This window comes from Balearica regulorum, chromosome 2, assembly GCF_011004875.1.
Source record: "Balearica regulorum gibbericeps isolate bBalReg1 chromosome 2, bBalReg1.pri, whole genome shotgun sequence".
NCBI classification, from domain to species: Eukaryota; Metazoa; Chordata; class Aves; order Gruiformes; family Gruidae; genus Balearica; species Balearica regulorum.
The window spans coordinates 23789246-23806302 of record NC_046185.1 but is presented as its reverse complement, the minus strand read 5'-3'; the positions used below and the strand labels follow the sequence as shown (position 1 = coordinate 23806302).

Genomic DNA, 17057 nt, shown 5'->3' with positions numbered 1-17057 from the left:
TTCTAAGCTGACAGACTTTTCTCTTAAAAACAGGGGTTACAGTTAGTTTCCTGCCGCAGAGCCTGCCAGGGATGAGAGCCTACCCTTGCGAGAAGGTGGGTGCTAGTTGTCCAAAGGGTCCTTTGGTTGCAATAAAGTCAGCTCAACTTACTAAGTTGGCATCTTCTCAGCCCTCCTCCAATTCTCCAAACGTGTTCTATCCCCTGTGACCAGGATTTAGGCAACTTTTGGGAAAAATTATTTCTGGGACATATCCATGAAGGGAAGAACAAAACATTGCTGCCATCCCTATACTAATATATGAACACTGCTTATTTTATGGGTCAACAACCTTGAAGCAGAACATGGAAAATAACCATCTTCCTGACAAACAGACAAAGGGAAAACTCAGTTAACAGAACCCACATGCACTTTGGATCCCTTTCGAGCTAATGGTTTGCAAGGATAATTGGTGACTGGGTCTCCAGTTTGATTTCAACAAACAATAAAAGTTCAACTGAATAAATGTACACAACTTGTATGTTGGCAATCACAAAGAGTTCACTGCTCTTCAAGAGGAAAAAAACTGGCAAACATCTGATGAAATGTATTATTACAAAGGTTTAAGATGTTTAAAATTGATATTATCTCAGTGCTGTAAGATTAAAATACAATTCTAAATGAAACAGATACTGTGAGATACGATTAAACCTGCCCACTCCACTGCATACTTCACATTCCCTTTTGTGTCTGCACGTAATCCACTCGCAATAATAAATAAACTACCAGATGCTGGAATGAACAGCTTGTCCCAATAAGTCCACTGCATGCAAAATACAGATAAATGTGAATTAAAGGTACAATACCAGTTTAAGGAGGGTTAAGAGTGCTCCAAAGCCCAGGACAAGAGACATGTTTTTTTTCAAGGATGACCTCTCTAGCCAGGAAGGGAGAGAAATTTACCGTGAACATCCAGCAGGGAGCTAAATGCATCAGTAATGTGAGTAATCAGTCCACGTAGCCAATACAATCATGCCTGCTTTTGACAGTGTTACATTTGGGCCTCACACTGTCAGCGGGGAACTTGTGAAGGATGTGCAAGGTCCAAACAGAAAAGATAGTGAAACTGCAGACACAAGAGACACAGTAAACTTCACTTGCCTTCCACATCCTAGTTGTCTTCTCCTGGTTTTGGCGTGGAAGATCTTCATTTATGTCCCTTATCTACAGTTGAACAAACGATCATCATTGTATTTTTTAACTCTTCTGGTTTCATGTTCAGCCCTCTAATGATTGAGACCACAGTGGCAGAATAGCTGATATATCTTCATTTGGATCTTTATATCTGAAACTTGTTGTGAACCCACACCAAATGCCATCCCTTGTTCAGCTATAAATGAGCACGTGCTCATTAAGACTGGGGAGTTAGAGAAGACGAGGCAATGGCAGTCAAACTGCCCTCTTGCACTGGTTTACCTTACCCATAATGTTCTGAGTGACCACTTACATTGGGAACAGATTTTTGGGCTATAACTTTTTTTTTTTTTTTTTTTTTTTTTTTTTTTTTTTTTTTTTGTATGAAATGGTTTTAGTTCCTTTGGACAGCTGTATCAGAAATACAGGCTTGATCCTGCAGCTTCTTTGTAGCAAAAATACACCTCAAATCAAGGGCAGATTTTCTGAATAAGGACTACATAGCATGCCCACAGTGTTTGGTCACTGTGAAATATGAAGCCAAGCGGAGAATGTCATCTGGTTTCATTTCTTCTAAAATACATTCTTCAAAGGACCTTTTCATCCTCTGAATTTGCAGTAAGAAAGAGAAAAGAGCAGTCAGACATAAATGGAGTTAGGAAAAGACTAAAAGCTCATTAGAAGTATGTATTTCCTGTAAACTGTTTATTAGGGTTGAATACAGCATTTTCCAAACTGCATGGGCTACTCTCCCTGCCAGCACAGTGCAGCAGGTGCAAGAAGAGACATAAGCTCGCTTCCAGATCTGGAAGCAGCTTAGCCTTATCGCATGGTCTTGTGCCATGGCTCGTAAAGGAGGCAGAGTTCAGCTAAAAAACGGGCAGAGGATTAGGAAATTTTGCTTTAGTGTAATCATCATTAAAATTGCAATTTGCCTCATCAGAACCTACGGTTTTCTGATTGCTTAGTGCTCTGAATCAATGAAAAGGATCCAGCTCAGATGCATTTCTGACAACACTTCTGACTACCTTCTTGATGTTAAAACGATCATTGAAAACAAGTTTTATGAATCAATGCAGTCTGCCTATGTGTCTGCTTGGTGGAACTGTCAAGTTTCCTTCTGCTATGACAGTCACATGTCAGAGCTTATGTGGAAGTGCAAAAACCCAAGTCTTCCTGCATCTGTCACCAGCAGGATGATCTCCCTACACAGATCGCAGTCAGAGGCACTCTCATAAAAGGCAGATGTTCTGCCCGTTCCCCAGACTTTCTAATGAGCCAGCAGGAGTGAAAGGTTTCTCATTCCCAGTTTTCTGGCAACTTTCTGAAGTAACCAATTGGAAACAAGGCTTGTAGCAGTTAACCTCCCCACTCAGCAGAATTTCACAAGTCCTGGAGTCATTTCTACAGGCACTGCAGCTCCAGATGGGAGAATATGGACAGCGTAAGAGAGTCAATACAGCGTAGGAAGCCCACTCATTTTCTTGTGTTCTTGTCCCCTTGGGCAAATCCTTTACACAAAGCAGCATTTCTTGTGTGTGCAAGTGTATGGCTAGGACAGAATGGCATATGGAGAGGAGCACTACAGCAAAGATTCTTTTACTCCCCCGGCAGCCTGGCTGGCAGCAGAGCTAACACCAGCTCCTTCAGATTTAGGATCTAACAATAATACTGTCAGCCGGACTAAGCCTTCAGAGGAACTGCCTTCACAATTATCAAGCTAAATGCTTCAACCTGTACACGCTAGAGTGTCTCTTTCAATGTAAATTGAGTGTGAGTTGTGGGCTGCTTTTCCTCTGAACCATTTTATCCCAATGGTAAATTATGAGCCAAACAAAAAACAATGCCTGGATGTGTTGCTGTTGTTAAAAAATTACCTTTGCTTGTCCCTCTGCCCCGTGGTGCTCATCTGCCAGGAACAATGGCAGCCATTGTTTTTCTAATCTCTTCTGGATGCATTGCTGAATTTCTAGCAGAACCGCTGCTGAAAGTCGATCATGTAGGATTTGTCCCCATCCTCCACCTGAATGCATTAGCTAAGCAATCCAAATACAAAAACACATGACATAAACTTTTGTGTATACCAAAAGTCCTTTATCTCTCTACATCCTTGATTTAGCAAAGCATGAGCTTAACTGTAAGCAAAGCATTTAATGCATGCTTACCCAAGGCTCACATGTACTTTTCATAAAAGGGAACAGATTACATTTGTCCCTACCTATAATAGAATACAGACTCCGGCAAATAATACCCTAGCTTGACCGAGTAAATTTCCTAAGTATCAAGATATATTGGAGTACCACAGCTCAGACTCTGTGGCTTTACTGACATACTAAAATAGAAAGCTGGAACAAGTCACTCTGCCTGAAAGCCATTTTTACACTTTTTCTGAGCTGTGTTGTGTGTGCTCTGGCTGCAGCCTCAGATCAGGGTTTAAGAGAGATGTTCTAGAAGGACAGGGGAGGAAGAGCCTGAACAGGAAGGAGGGGACCCCCACAACCAGAACAGAACCAGATTTCTGGCCAAAAATATCGGTAAGATTTGAGGAAACAGCTTGGGGGAAAGCTGGAGTAAAGCTGCTTATGAACTTTTGTCTCAGTCACATTCAGTGTGATTGTTCTTTATGAACGGTTTTGTAACTGGTACCTGTTCTTGTTGTTCTCTGGTAGCTGGGCTGTTGGGTCCAAAGAAGTATTTTTTGTTTAAGTACTTGTTTTTAATGTCCTTAGACTTTTCCTCCCTTTTTTCTTTATCCTTGTGGAGCATCTTTCTGAACTGTTCAATATCTAGCCAGCACATGAGATCCATGCTACAAACAAATTTAAACAGAATGTATTTCAATATTGAGTTAATTTCATCAACGTTCTAAGGAGTTATTAGTTTAACCACAAGCCACCAAAGTGTTTGAATCCTAAATACCAGGTCAGATTGGACTGAAATTTGATGTCATTTTTTCTTTGCTAGCACCATCTGGTGAGACCATGGCACTTGTTGAACAGGCAGATCAAACACACATCTTAGGGATCTCATTTAGGGTCCCTTCTGGGGTACCCTGAAAGGAGTAACCTCCTCAATGTCCCGCTGCTAAATCCAGCAGGGACTGTGAACCAGAGCCATAGTGCAGAGCTCACAGAGAGAATGAAAAATGAAACAGATGAGAATTTGAAGCAGTACTGCAGGCTGTGAGCCACCGAGAGATGAATCGACACCCCCTCTTCTGCCTCCTCGTCGTGTCGCCTGAGAAAGGAGCAGGGGTGGCAGCTGGGAACGTCAGCCCCAGAATCACCCCCTTCCTACCCTGTGTGAAGTGCTAGAGCTTGAGTCAGTCAGCAGTCAAGCAGACAAAAAAAATTACAGTAAATTTTGTTTCTAGGGCTTTTTGTGGGCCACCTTGTCATAAATTACTGATTCTACTACTTATGTTGTTATTCATAGTAAGTGACAAATAACCTTCATGTGCAATTCTTGTTCTATATATTGTTGATAATCATTTGAGTGTATACTATCAATTTAAGTTTGTTTTAATGAAATATATTGGTTTTGTGCTTTAAACCAGAAGACAGAATAAGTGACATACCTGCAATTTCAGTTTAATTTATAGGACTGTTTTCTTATGGTATCTTATTAGCTGAAGTTTTGTGAGCGTTTTAATCAGGACGTTCACTGTATTTGCAGCAGGAAACATGAAACATTAAATTCAGACAAATCTGTTTCACTTTTCCATTCAGTTAATAACTGGCTTTTTCAAAGCATTAAGCTATGACTAAAACTTTCAAAAGCATCTGACTGATTTAAGAACAGATGTCCCCCATTCAAAAGTCTTTTGAGACTCTTACAGACCTAAGTTCTATTGAGACTGAAATTCTTTCATTTGCTAGTTCATCACAATGTGAATAAGTTCACCCAAATGCAAGCGATCCAAGTTACTGTGGTTTATGGAGTTACTCCTTGGCATCTACCCATGACAACCAATCAAATATGTCTATCTTATTTAAAAAGCAAAATATATAATCTTAGAGTGTGTTAGGTTAAACCATTTACAGTGGTGGCTTATCCTAGTGTACTCTACTTTTTCCTTTCAATGGATCAGGAGCATGTGTGTAGTCAGTTAGTCTGGCAAGACTAACAAGTGGTAACCCACTAACCCAAAGTAACGCAAATTGTCCTGCAATTGTGTAACTATATCCTATATATTTAACAAAATATTAATTAATGAAACTTTGTTTAGTTTCTTATCAGAATTTGTACCCAGGTATTCAGCAGCCTGTACTTCCTGAAACTTGGATCACTTACAATTGGGCAAAAACAGAACCATACATTTTGATGAAGAGGCAAATTACATATTTGTTGTTTTTTGCTGAAAAGTTCCAGACTGCATTAGCTTTAGGATCCCTTTAGCTTATAGTACCATTAAGCATCTTTACTGTAGCATGCCAGCTGGACTTCAGAGTTATTAGGTCTGGATCCAGCTCTAAAACACTGTTTTGTGAGACTTTTTCAAATGTTTTTCTTCATTATGAATTTTTACAAAAGAAAATTTCTCCATAAATTAAACATTTCTCTGTCTGGCTGTATCACTTAAGATGGGACTTGTCTGTGATTAACAGAGAGGCAGGAAGTCCCAGAGGCAATTCAGCCAGGACCTTGTCCTAGCCAGTGACCTGTTGTCTGGTGATTCCTACCATTTCCCCAGTTAGAGAGGAACTCTAGACCAGTGCTCTCCAAAGTGGGGTGCGCACACCCCAGGGGGTGTGTGAGATGATTCATTGGGGGACAGGGAGAAAATATTAGAACTTCAGTAGCACATGTATATAATTTATTAAAAAATAAATATACACATATTGAGGGTGCATGCTCAAAAATTTTTTACCAATGAGGTGCACAATCAAAAAAGTTTGGAGACCGCTGGTCTAGACAACTAACTCAGAAGTCACTTGACCATAGGCATACACACAATAAGAATCCCCATCTGAAGTCATTACCTACAGTCCTTTTGTAGTCAGTGAGCAGAAATAGCCATCTTTAGGAATGATCCATCCAAACTGGTTTTAGATGTTACCTTCAGAATTAGAAGAATTGTGTCCAGGAGTGTGTATTTCTCTCTCTCTGACTACAAAGGGAACCTATGATGATATGCAGAAGTGATGACATTGAGTCTTGGCCAGAGGAATCCTGTGCTAGATGTCCATCTCTGGATACTTTTGAAAAAACTGACCAGCTAAAACAATAGCAGTGCTTGACTAGGAGCAATAGGTGACATGCGAAGCTTCAGCTCCTGGAAACCCAGGTTAAAGGAAGAAAGTGACAATTTAAGGACTTGCTAGCAGTTACTTAAAAGGTATATCTGCCTTTTCCTAAAACAGAATAGAAATTAGTGTGGGGCTTGTGAAAAAAATAAAGGTAGCAAACTCACATTTACTTCTGCTAAAACTTCTGCTTAGATCTTCATTTTTAAACAAATGGACTCACTTTTGCAAAAACCCTGCATAAACTGTCTCTGCTACGAGCTGGTACTTAATTCTGTTCAGATCAGTGCAAACACAAAACTGCGGTTGCTCTCACACTGTGAGAATAATGTGGCTGTCTTCTGTTTGTACATTTTTATAACATCCAGCTTTAATTTTTAAAATGTACTAAATTGAATCTGTACTAAAAAAGAGAAATTTTACTCATTATAGGCTAATTATTCTACTCAGGGGTTTTTCACTAATCAAAGCAGAAACTGAAAGCAGAACTATAATACAAACATGTTATGACAGCAGAATTTTTACCCCAATAATATTAAGACAATTCAGTTGTCTGAACAATGTGCATGTGTATTTCATAAATATACAAACACATTTTTTAAAAAGACTAAAATCTGTGAACATTTAGATAGCCAAGATCCCCAGCAAAGATTTCTTCTGAACTTAAAAATGGGTAAAATAATAATAACAAAGAAACCTACCCAGCAGAATGCTCATTAAGAAAAGCCCAGAACTGTTCTAACTTCTCTTTGTCGTGGATCAGGTCAGATAGATTAGGACCTGCCAATTCTTTGGGAACTTGATGCAAGTGCTGATCTTCTTTGAGAGCATCAGGGCAGGATGGCAGACCAGTGTCAGCAACAGTACTCTGAGGGAAGAATTTATTTCACTTGCATAACTGCTTTTTTAATCTCTTATGTTGTGCTCAGTCTAATAATCCTTGCATTAGATAACTTTTGTCTCTGTAGAACAGCTTTTTGATTTCTGAGAAAATAAATTAAGACTCCAGCTCTTAATCAGCTTTTGGTTTATGTCTGCTTTAAACATACCAGTGTGTGCAGGTTCCATAATCAGACCAATATGTACCTGTAATTTACTTGAAATTGAGGTATTTACTCAAGATTAAGGGCCCAAAATACATTCTACAGACATGAGTGGAAACTGTCTCATTGACTCCAATCGTACTGTGGTCTGATGTTGATACGACTGACAGAAGACCTGTATTCGTAATTAACACAGTGGCTGTGACTCATTTCCCAAAATGAATGGTAGAAATCGGACTACTTGCTTCTCCAAACTGGCATGTTGTCAGTCTTTCATTGCTGATACTCAAAGTGTTAACCCTCTCTGATAGAAAAAGAGTTTGTTTTTGTTAGTAGGTACTTGTCTTACCTCATCCTGCTTGGAACCACTCTCTTGATGCAAAGCCTGGAGCTTTCTAAAGTACACGGAGTCCAGCTGTCGAGTTTCTTCCACCAACTCCACCTAATAAAAATAATATCTTATGTCATCCCTACAGTACACATTATAGAAAGATGGAGAACTGGACGGGCACCTTGCCAGTGACAATGGATAGAAAAGGATACATTTGTCAGTAATGAGACTGATGTTTAGAAGACACTAGAAGTCACATCCTTGTGACAAACAATTCAGTTAAAAGCTCTGGTAGAAGAAAATTTTCAGATCTGTGTAGGATCACATGTAGATTTCTACAGAACACCACTAAATAACCTAACTATATCTTTAAGAATATAACTTTGTATTAAAGAAATTGCTAAATTATATTGTGTATATAATATATTGTGTATATTGTGTCAGACTTACCTGATTGCCTATACCAGCAAATTGTATGTCAAAGTGCCACTGGGAAGCAGAAAAACATGTCTTAAAACTATGATCTCAGTGGGAAATGTCAAAAAGATAGAGTGCCACAGATTTCCAGAAATGGAAATCTAAGAAAGATGCTCTAATATCTAAACAATGAAGGTGAAAGCTTTCAGACTTTCAGTCTTGTCCCCTTCCTTAGTTTTATACCAGGTAATGCCTTAAAATAATAAATTATGCATGATTAGAACTCTTGAAGTATTGGCTTTTTTAAATTTAATTAGAAGCCTTATGTATGTAACTAGAACAGTTCTCCATGTTATGTGCAAACAATCGGTAACTACACAGGGAACAGTTTGATGACCCTCTCGGCTGACTAAACCATTCGAATGCAGGTTTTAGGATATTTAGAAAAATTGAGCCAATGTGTTACACTGATTAGCATGCCCATTACAAAGATTAGAAAACTGTGGTCTTATTATGCAAGCATTTATGTGCAAGAGAGAGAAGAGAGTTTTTAGATTAATATTCATTACAGTTTTGTCTAAATGTGAATACCACACTAATCACCGTGTCATCTGAATGCCTTCAGGCTCAGTGTAACTCTGTTCCACTGTTATAAAGTGCTTTGGGGTATTCTTTCCTTTAAAAGAAAGCGTAGTTTAAAAGTAAATAGGAAAATAATTCAGAACATTTTTCATAAAGTTGAAACAGAAAGCAGATAGAGGCAGAATGAGAGTCAACAATCAAAAGGAACTCTCCTGTTTTCATGTTTCGTTTAAAGATAGAAATGTAGATACATACTGACCAAGTCCCAAATAAACAATTTTGGACTCACCTAATTCTTGACAAAATATCTTGTTTCATTATGGGCCAAATATATCCTGCTGTATGGTAGAACAAAGGGGAAGAGTAGAGCCAGGGACTGAACAAAACACAAAGCAGACCTTGTCTTTGTGCTGGGAAGGAGTGTGCCTAAGCCTCAGCCTGCGCCTAGTACAAAGAGACTCTAGTGCCTCCTAGAACAGGTCGTTTTATGTCTGTGCATTATAACTCTTCACAAACACATGTATTGTGCACTTAAAAGGATTTAGTTCTGTTTTTTCGTGCTCTGATTAAGATGTTTGCATTATTAGAGCACTGAGAAGTCTGCACATAACTACACTTGCAAAGAAAAGCATCGTCTAAACTGAAAGGGCAATAAATTATCCCTCGGTTAACTCAAGGAGGTATAAACTGACACACGCATTAACAACTTAAAACAAAAGTTTATATTTTCAATTCATACTTTGGAGGAATTCTTCCATCGCTAGCAGCAGGGAAAACACTGTATTCAGAGCGTGCTCAAAAGCAGAGTCCTGTTTATACAAAAATGATGTATAATAATACTCAGCTGAGTCGATGACTTGACTCAGTGAGGACTGGCACTAGATACTAGACAACTAATATTGATAATACACATGGAAAATATACAGTTACAAAAGACTGTAAAACTACTCTGATAGAAAGTAAATAAAATTTCATATTAATGAAAGCATTGATTAATTACACGGTGTTCTGCAGGTCATAAACAGTTATAGCTGAAATAGCTTAGAAAAAATAGCTTAGAAGAAATATCCAAAAGCTTAGAAAAAATGCTGAAAAGTGAGGAGAATATTTTGCAGATGTGTTTGGATTTGTTTATTTCATTTGATTAGGTTTTTTTCGATGTTCAAACTTTCAAAGTTTCTTAAGGAAATTAATTTATCAGAGGATGAGAGGGAAGGTCCCGCTATGAACTAATTAGAAGGTAGAAAATCAAACATAGAGAAATAAATAACTTTCATAATGGGGTGGGGTTCCTATTGGAGTCTCACAGGGATCTGCGCTGAGGTTGTTTTTTTAAACATTCAGAAATTATCTGGAAAAGGAGGTGAGTGAGGAGACAACAAAGTTTGTAAAATGATTCCACAGAGCAAAAAATGAAATTGTCTGTGAAAAGCTGCAGGATTTCAGGACACTTTAGCATCTGCATGATAAAAGGGCAGCTGAATTCAAGGACAATAAACATGAAGTCATTCCAGTCACCTCCAAATTAGGACTTTCCATTAGCTGTTATTCCTTAGTAAAGAGATCTTGGAATCATTGCAGATGGCTATTAGCTTACATTTTGCACATCCACTCAAAGTTCACCAGGAGTCAAAAGGCAATTAGAATCACAGGAACAATTAGGAAAGGAACAAAGAGCAAAACAGAAAACATGATTCTGCCATTGGATTATCCTTAGTGCATCCAGATCTTGAGTATTGCTTGCATCTCATCAAAAGAATATAAAATAACAGATACAGATGGGGGTGATAAGTGTAACAAAGGTATGGAACACCTTCTGTAAGAGGAGAGGTCAGAAAGTCTAGGATTCTTGAGTTTCAAAGAGATGTGATCGAAGTGGGATACGACAGAAACATGTAAAAGCGTAACAGCATTGAGACTGTGACAAGATAACAACTGTTCACCGTTCTTCATGACATATAAAACTAGGGCACGAGGTGAAATTATCAGGGAGGGGTTTGCAAACAAAGATAAGCATTTTTTTCTCCTTTTGCATGGAACCCACTGCTACAGTAAGGCTGAAGATATAAAATGACTCAAGATAACCTTCACATAAATCCATGGGGAAAAAAACCCAACCCTAATCAAAGACTATTAAACACAAAAATGTGGATAATACCTCTGCTTCATGAACCTCCTCAGTTGCAAAGTCCTGAAGCTGGCAATACTGCTGTATGGTTTTTTCCTGTTCTTATACTCTATTCTTAAATGTTTAATACTGACCACCACCTAATAGGCTTAGCAGACAATTCTCAACTTTGATTTTAGGTATCTGTTCTTCTAGTTTTTAATACATGCATGCACAATATAGTAACAAAAATACACTGTACTACAAAACTTCCCCAAAAGGATTTCAAAGTGTTCTGCAGGGGGCAATGTGTGCCATGTTCTCATTACATGCTGACAGAAATATCGGCAGTAAGTGATGAGATTTCCTGTAAAAATGGAGATGCTTCATCTAAGATCACAGTGGAGAAAAACAGGAACAAGAACTAACTCCCTGGCCTCCAACTCCTGATTTTCCATTGTAAGTTTCTCCTTCCATATCCAGGAGAGAGATGCTAGTTTGACCTACAGCTGGTAACTTGTAGGTAAGTTGTTGTAGGTAACTTGTAGGTAAGAGCAAAAAGCCACAGCATCCACCACTGCCTCCCCCATTTCTTGTTCTTATTTGTCAAAAGCAGAGTCAGGATTGCAGCCATCTCCTCTGACCTGCTTGATTCAAGCCTTCAGAGGCTTTCTGGGATTAGAATTGAGTACGCCACTAAGCCACCTACTTCAGGAAGCCTGCAGGGCACAGTTGGTCCTTGTACAGTAGGGCAGCTATCTAAAAAGTGTTTGTGGCAAATACAGCTGGATCACCATATCACATTTCCTCTTACGCTAAGCAGTAGCTGCACTGTAGTTCTAAACACCAAGAAATACTTGGTGCAATTAACATGGACCTAGCATCACTGTACTGACACTCTAGAAATAGTTTATTTTGTGCTTATCATTAAAACCATAGAAGGCTTGTGGGCAATCCATCATGAGAAAATTACTTTTGATCAATGGCAAGATTGCAGAAACGTGACACTTCCTGAGTGCAAAGAGAACTTTTGCCATAGCAAGATGCATTCAGCCCTAATTCACAGACCAAGGGGTCTATCAAGCCTGCACCTTCCTTTCGGATGGGAAGTTTGCTCTCCACAGGAAGTTCAGGCTACTCCACGGATCAGCATAGAAAGGAGTGGGTGAGCAAAACATCCCATAATACTCCCTTCCTGACTATAAATATAACAGGGTTGCATATGAAGGCTCTTGTGGTTTTCTTCCCAGACATACGAATTTTTCATGGTGTCGTCCAGATCAGTTACCTTCCCGTAAGTGTATTTGTCTGCTTCCACCATCTTCATCCATGGTTCTAGGAGAACAGTGAGGATATATTCTTCTGCTGGGTCAAAAAGATCCTCAAAAGCTGGGTCAATTTTCTGATAAATCATGTTTTTCTTACTCTGATGAAGTCCAATGTCCATACTGGCAGATGGGGCAATGTAAGTTGCATAAAGGAACTACAATAAAACAGAAGAAAACTGATAGCCAACATCCATTCCAATGGTCACAGTCTATTGCAGGAGAGAATTAATATATATTTGTTTCCCACTACCCTGCTGTATATTCTGAACATATATCTAACTGCACCTGCCTTGTTTTTACCAATATTACTGTTTTGTCCAAAATTCAGTTATTGCCATAACTGATCTCCCTGCTTTTTTTACTCCTACTTGTTAAAATGGTTAGATCACAAAATAATGCTTAATGTAATATTTGCTTGGAGATATTTGTCTATTTCTTAGTTAGATTCAGATAACCACAATCATTACAACTGCACTTTTCATGAAGTCACATTGTTTTGCAGAGTATGTGCTGGGTCAACTTGTGAAGGAGTCTTACTTCCTCTGAATAGAAGGGAAATTGTAAATTTAAGGTTAAAATTAATAAACATTTATAAGGTTTCATTCTGTGTGGAGGTTCTCTTGCACAGTTCTTTGGCACTGATGAGACTTCATCATGGTACAGGATCCATAACAGGAGATACCACTGCACAACTGAGGTCTAAATCCTTACCAAAGTAAAGATTACTATATGCTTTTTTATGAAGCACAGAGTTTGCCATTGAACATGTACAAACAGAAGAAAGATGAACCTGGAGAATGTTTCCTTCTAACTAACAGCTCATTCTTGAAGCATAGAGTAATTTTTTTATTCATTTCAAAGGATTTTTTTTTTCCCAAATAGTACTCTAAGTAAAATTCTTGGGTTTTAAATGTTTCATAAATTGCTATGAAAAACATTGAAAACTCAGAGAAAAACACTTTCTTCCAAGAATATCTTGAAAGAAGATATTCCAGAATATCTTTCTCATACATCATGATTCTGACTGCAGCTAGGAACTCAAGTGAAAAAAGATACTGCCGTAATAAAATTAATAAAACTTATAAATGCTTTCTCTTCTTCATATTGTCAAAGTCTAACTAATTTTCAAACACATGGTCAGAGGATCAGATTAGTAGCATAAATCAGAATTTCTTTCTTGGATGGCACTGAGGAGCCCATCTTCACTATTTATTATCACACAGTTTTGACAATAAAGAATGCAGGTTTCTGATAATTCTCATTTTCCTTATGTTGCTAAAATCCAGCTGTAACTAGTAGATGTACAAAGCAGTATAAAAGAAGAAAATAATACATTTACTCTATGTTCAAGCAGTAATAAAACACTGTTGTGTTTAGATTTCAAGCACAGTGGGAGAATGAGTACATTAAATAATTATGTTTCTGTTTTGTTTTAAATGAAATTCTGATTTATTAGACTCTTTCTTTCAAACAGCAACAGTACCAGACTACATCCCCATTATTTTGGACCTTAACAATTTGAAACAGACCCTTTAGACTCTCCTGATACCAGGTCACTGAGGAATACAGGGCTACGATGGCTGATATCCGTCCCCCAGTTAGAACTTGTTAGGATTACTATATTTACTGTCTATGCAGGTTTCCACCCCCTTTCTGCATAGATCTAATCACTGGAAGCAAAGATGGTTTTTTGCTCTTGTGGCCGACGTTATCAATGCAATAAAGACTCACAGATGTAAGGGTAAGGTCAAAGAATGAGGACATCCACAGGAAGAGTCCTAGCTAAAGAACAAGACCACATTTATCCTAAATTATTCCCTTCTCAGCAAATCCCCAAATAAATTTAAATTTAACAGAGACAGAATGAATTAGATTCATAATGATTTCAAAAGTTGGAAGTTATTTTGAAGAACTGTAACACAAAGTTTCAGTTACATCATGTTCTAGTCGGATCCAAAACGTTTAATATATAAAATAGCCAAATTAGAAGGGACTGGTCCAATGATCTAAAGATGTGGTATCTTTAAAAATAGACTTTTAAAAGAGGGGTTAACCATTTTATTTGTCATTAGGGCTGCATTGCTCCACTTGTTATGACTCATAAAACCACACACAAGAGATCTGTAAATTGATGAAAAGGGTCCAAAATAGGTCCTCAATATTTTAACACATATTTAACCTGGTTTCTTAAATGGCTAGTTACTTTTAGCATAGTTTTAAGAACAAAATCAAAACAAGCACTCCACAACTTTCTCAGGCAGTATTCTTTCCCCTATGATTTTGTATGAAATGGGTTAATTTATTTGCTACTGTTCTTTAGAGCTGACAAAAAATATCACCCTACAGAGTCAGAAATTGCCCAGACTAAGGAAGCTTTGTCCAAAAACTATTGACAATCTACTCACATAAACACTGTCGTAATATATTGCCATATTAGGGACTGCCTTTGCAGGCTGGTCTACCTGTAAAACTGCCCCAAGTCTGGTATAATTTCACATTCAAAACTAGAGCATAGTAAGGACAAACTTCCCCCCCCCCCCCCCCCCAAACAATAGTTTGGACTGGTAATATATATGAAGCAGAAATTTCAACGTCGTTAAGCTAGATATAGGAGTGCACTTGTCCAAGCTCAAAGGATCAGACCGTCAGTGCTATAATCAGGATGGCCTGTTCACTTTTGAAGGATGCAAATTTACAGTGCCTGAGGATTTGACATGATGCATTTTTTTGCTTATTATATTATATGATATTTATTATATTGCTTAAGAATACAGTGCTGTGGAATTTGACCCACCAAGTAAAAACATAGCATCACAAAGTGAATGCATGCACTTGCACACAGGGGAGAAACGAGAAGGTGTTTTCCTCCCTGTGCTCCTTGCTGAGGGTTCAGGCACCAAAGGGAGCTGATGATCAGAGGGCTGGAGCCCCTCTCCTATGAAGACAGGCTGAGACAGTTGGGCTTGTTCAGCCTGGAGAAGAGAAGGCTCCAGGGAGACCTTAGAGCACCCTTGCAGTACCTGAAGGGGCCTACAGGAAAGCTGGAGAGGGACTGTTTATCAGGGAGTGTAGTGACAGGACAAGGAGTAATGGGTTTAAACTGAAGGAGGGTAGATTTAGATTAGACGTTAGGAAGAAATTCTTTCCTGTGAGGGTGGTGAGACACTGGCACAGGTTGCCCAGAGAAGCTGTGGATGCCCCCTCCCTGGAAGTGTTCAAGGCCAGGCTGGATGGGGCTTTGGGCAACCTGGCCTAGTGGAGGGTGTCCCTGCCCATGGCAGGGGGGTTGGAACTGGATGATCTTTGAGGTCCCTTCCAACCCAAACCATTCTAGGATTCTATGATCTGTAGAGCTGCACTGAATTGAATGAAAGACTGCAGGAAAATCAACTGCGAAGAGTTCTAGACATGCCAAAAAAGAGGAAAAGTGTGTGTGTGTGTTCACTGTCTTCAACACTGGGCAGTGAAGTTAGCAAGATATAGGGGGGAAATACATTGTATCCTTTAAAAAGCAATATTCATAGCCTTTTTGACTCCCACGGCATGGAAGTCTTGTGGTTTTCTGAATCTCAGTGGAATAGTGAAACTGTTGTACTGGCCAATCTCCTAAAGGATCGACAGGAAAAACTTACATTAAATTACCTGAAACGTTATCAAATTCATACAAAATTCTTAAGCATGTGACATCAAGTTCACATCATACTTCATTTATTCAATGTTTTGCTCCTTTTGTAAAACACAAAGAATTTTCCTACCTGCCAGCTATACATTTTCCTAAAATGTATTAGAATCAGTGATGGATTGAACTCAAAACCCTATCTGGAAATTTAGTCAGAGTTTGCATCTTGAAATTACTTATAATGGCACAAATCTGAACATATGAAATGCTTAGGAAATTCAGATTAAGACTTTGGCCTCATTTATGGCTTTCCAAATCAGGGATTATTCAGACCTTGAGTTTTGGTGTGAATTCATCCCCAAATGAGAAGGCTTTGGTAAGCAATATCAGAATGACTAGAGTGAAGCAAGAAATCCAAAAAATATTTAAATCCAAGTGTTTTGTATTGCTGCCCAAAGGCATGGATACTACTCTGATCTAAATGATGGGATTGTGCAGTTACTTGACAGAGTGATATGATGGAAAAATAGAATGCACTGGCTAGTCTTAAATGGAAAGGCTAAACTGCCTTAACCCCTATCATCACTTTCTACTAACATAAATCTTGTATCTGACCCTAAAAGTTCACAGTAATGATAAGACCCTTTATCTAAATTGATTATAGTTTTAAAATATTATGCTTCCCATAATGGTATTAAATTTTCTAACTCTAAATAACTATTTTTTTTATCAAAAACTACAATATGCATTTGTTTATTGCTTTTATTTCCTAATTTATTTTACGCTCTTGTGTATATGTTTATAGTGAATAACCATATATGTTCCTGGATGATTACCGGTACTTATCCATCTATCGTGGTTTAACTCGGGCTGGCAACTGAGCACCACGCAGCCGCTTGCTCACTCCCCTCCAGTGGGATAGGAGAGAGAATCGGAAGAGTAAAAGTGAAAAAACTAGTGGGTTGAGATAAAAACTGTTTCATAAATTAAAGCAAAAGCCACGCACAGAAGCAAAGCAAGACAAGGAATTCATTCACCGCTTCCCATTGGCAGGCAGGTGTTTAGTCATCTCCAGGAAAGCAGGGCTCCATCACATGTAACAGTGACTTGGGAAGACAAACGCCATAACTCTGAATGTGCCCCCCTTCCTTCCTCTTCCCCCAGCCCCTTATATGCTGAGCATGATGTCATATGGTATGGAATATCCCTTT

The 17057-nt window shown here is 38.5% G+C and overlaps 1 protein-coding gene across 1 annotated transcript in view; it reads right to left on the bottom strand.

Moving 5' to 3' along the window:
- Nucleotides 1-17057, bottom strand: part of RGS22 (regulator of G protein signaling 22) — a 67977-nt gene that overhangs the window by 17927 nt on the left and 32993 nt on the right. Inside the window, exons 15-20 of the mRNA XM_075743628.1 lie at nt 12188-12382; nt 7812-7904; nt 7121-7287; nt 3820-3982; nt 3051-3209; nt 1141-1203 (exon numbers count right to left, since the gene is read on the bottom strand). Coding sequence (XP_075599743.1) covers nt 1141-1203; nt 3051-3209; nt 3820-3982; nt 7121-7287; nt 7812-7904; nt 12188-12382 — 840 coding nt within the window. The remainder of the gene's footprint in view (nt 1-1140; nt 1204-3050; nt 3210-3819; nt 3983-7120; nt 7288-7811; nt 7905-12187; nt 12383-17057) is intronic.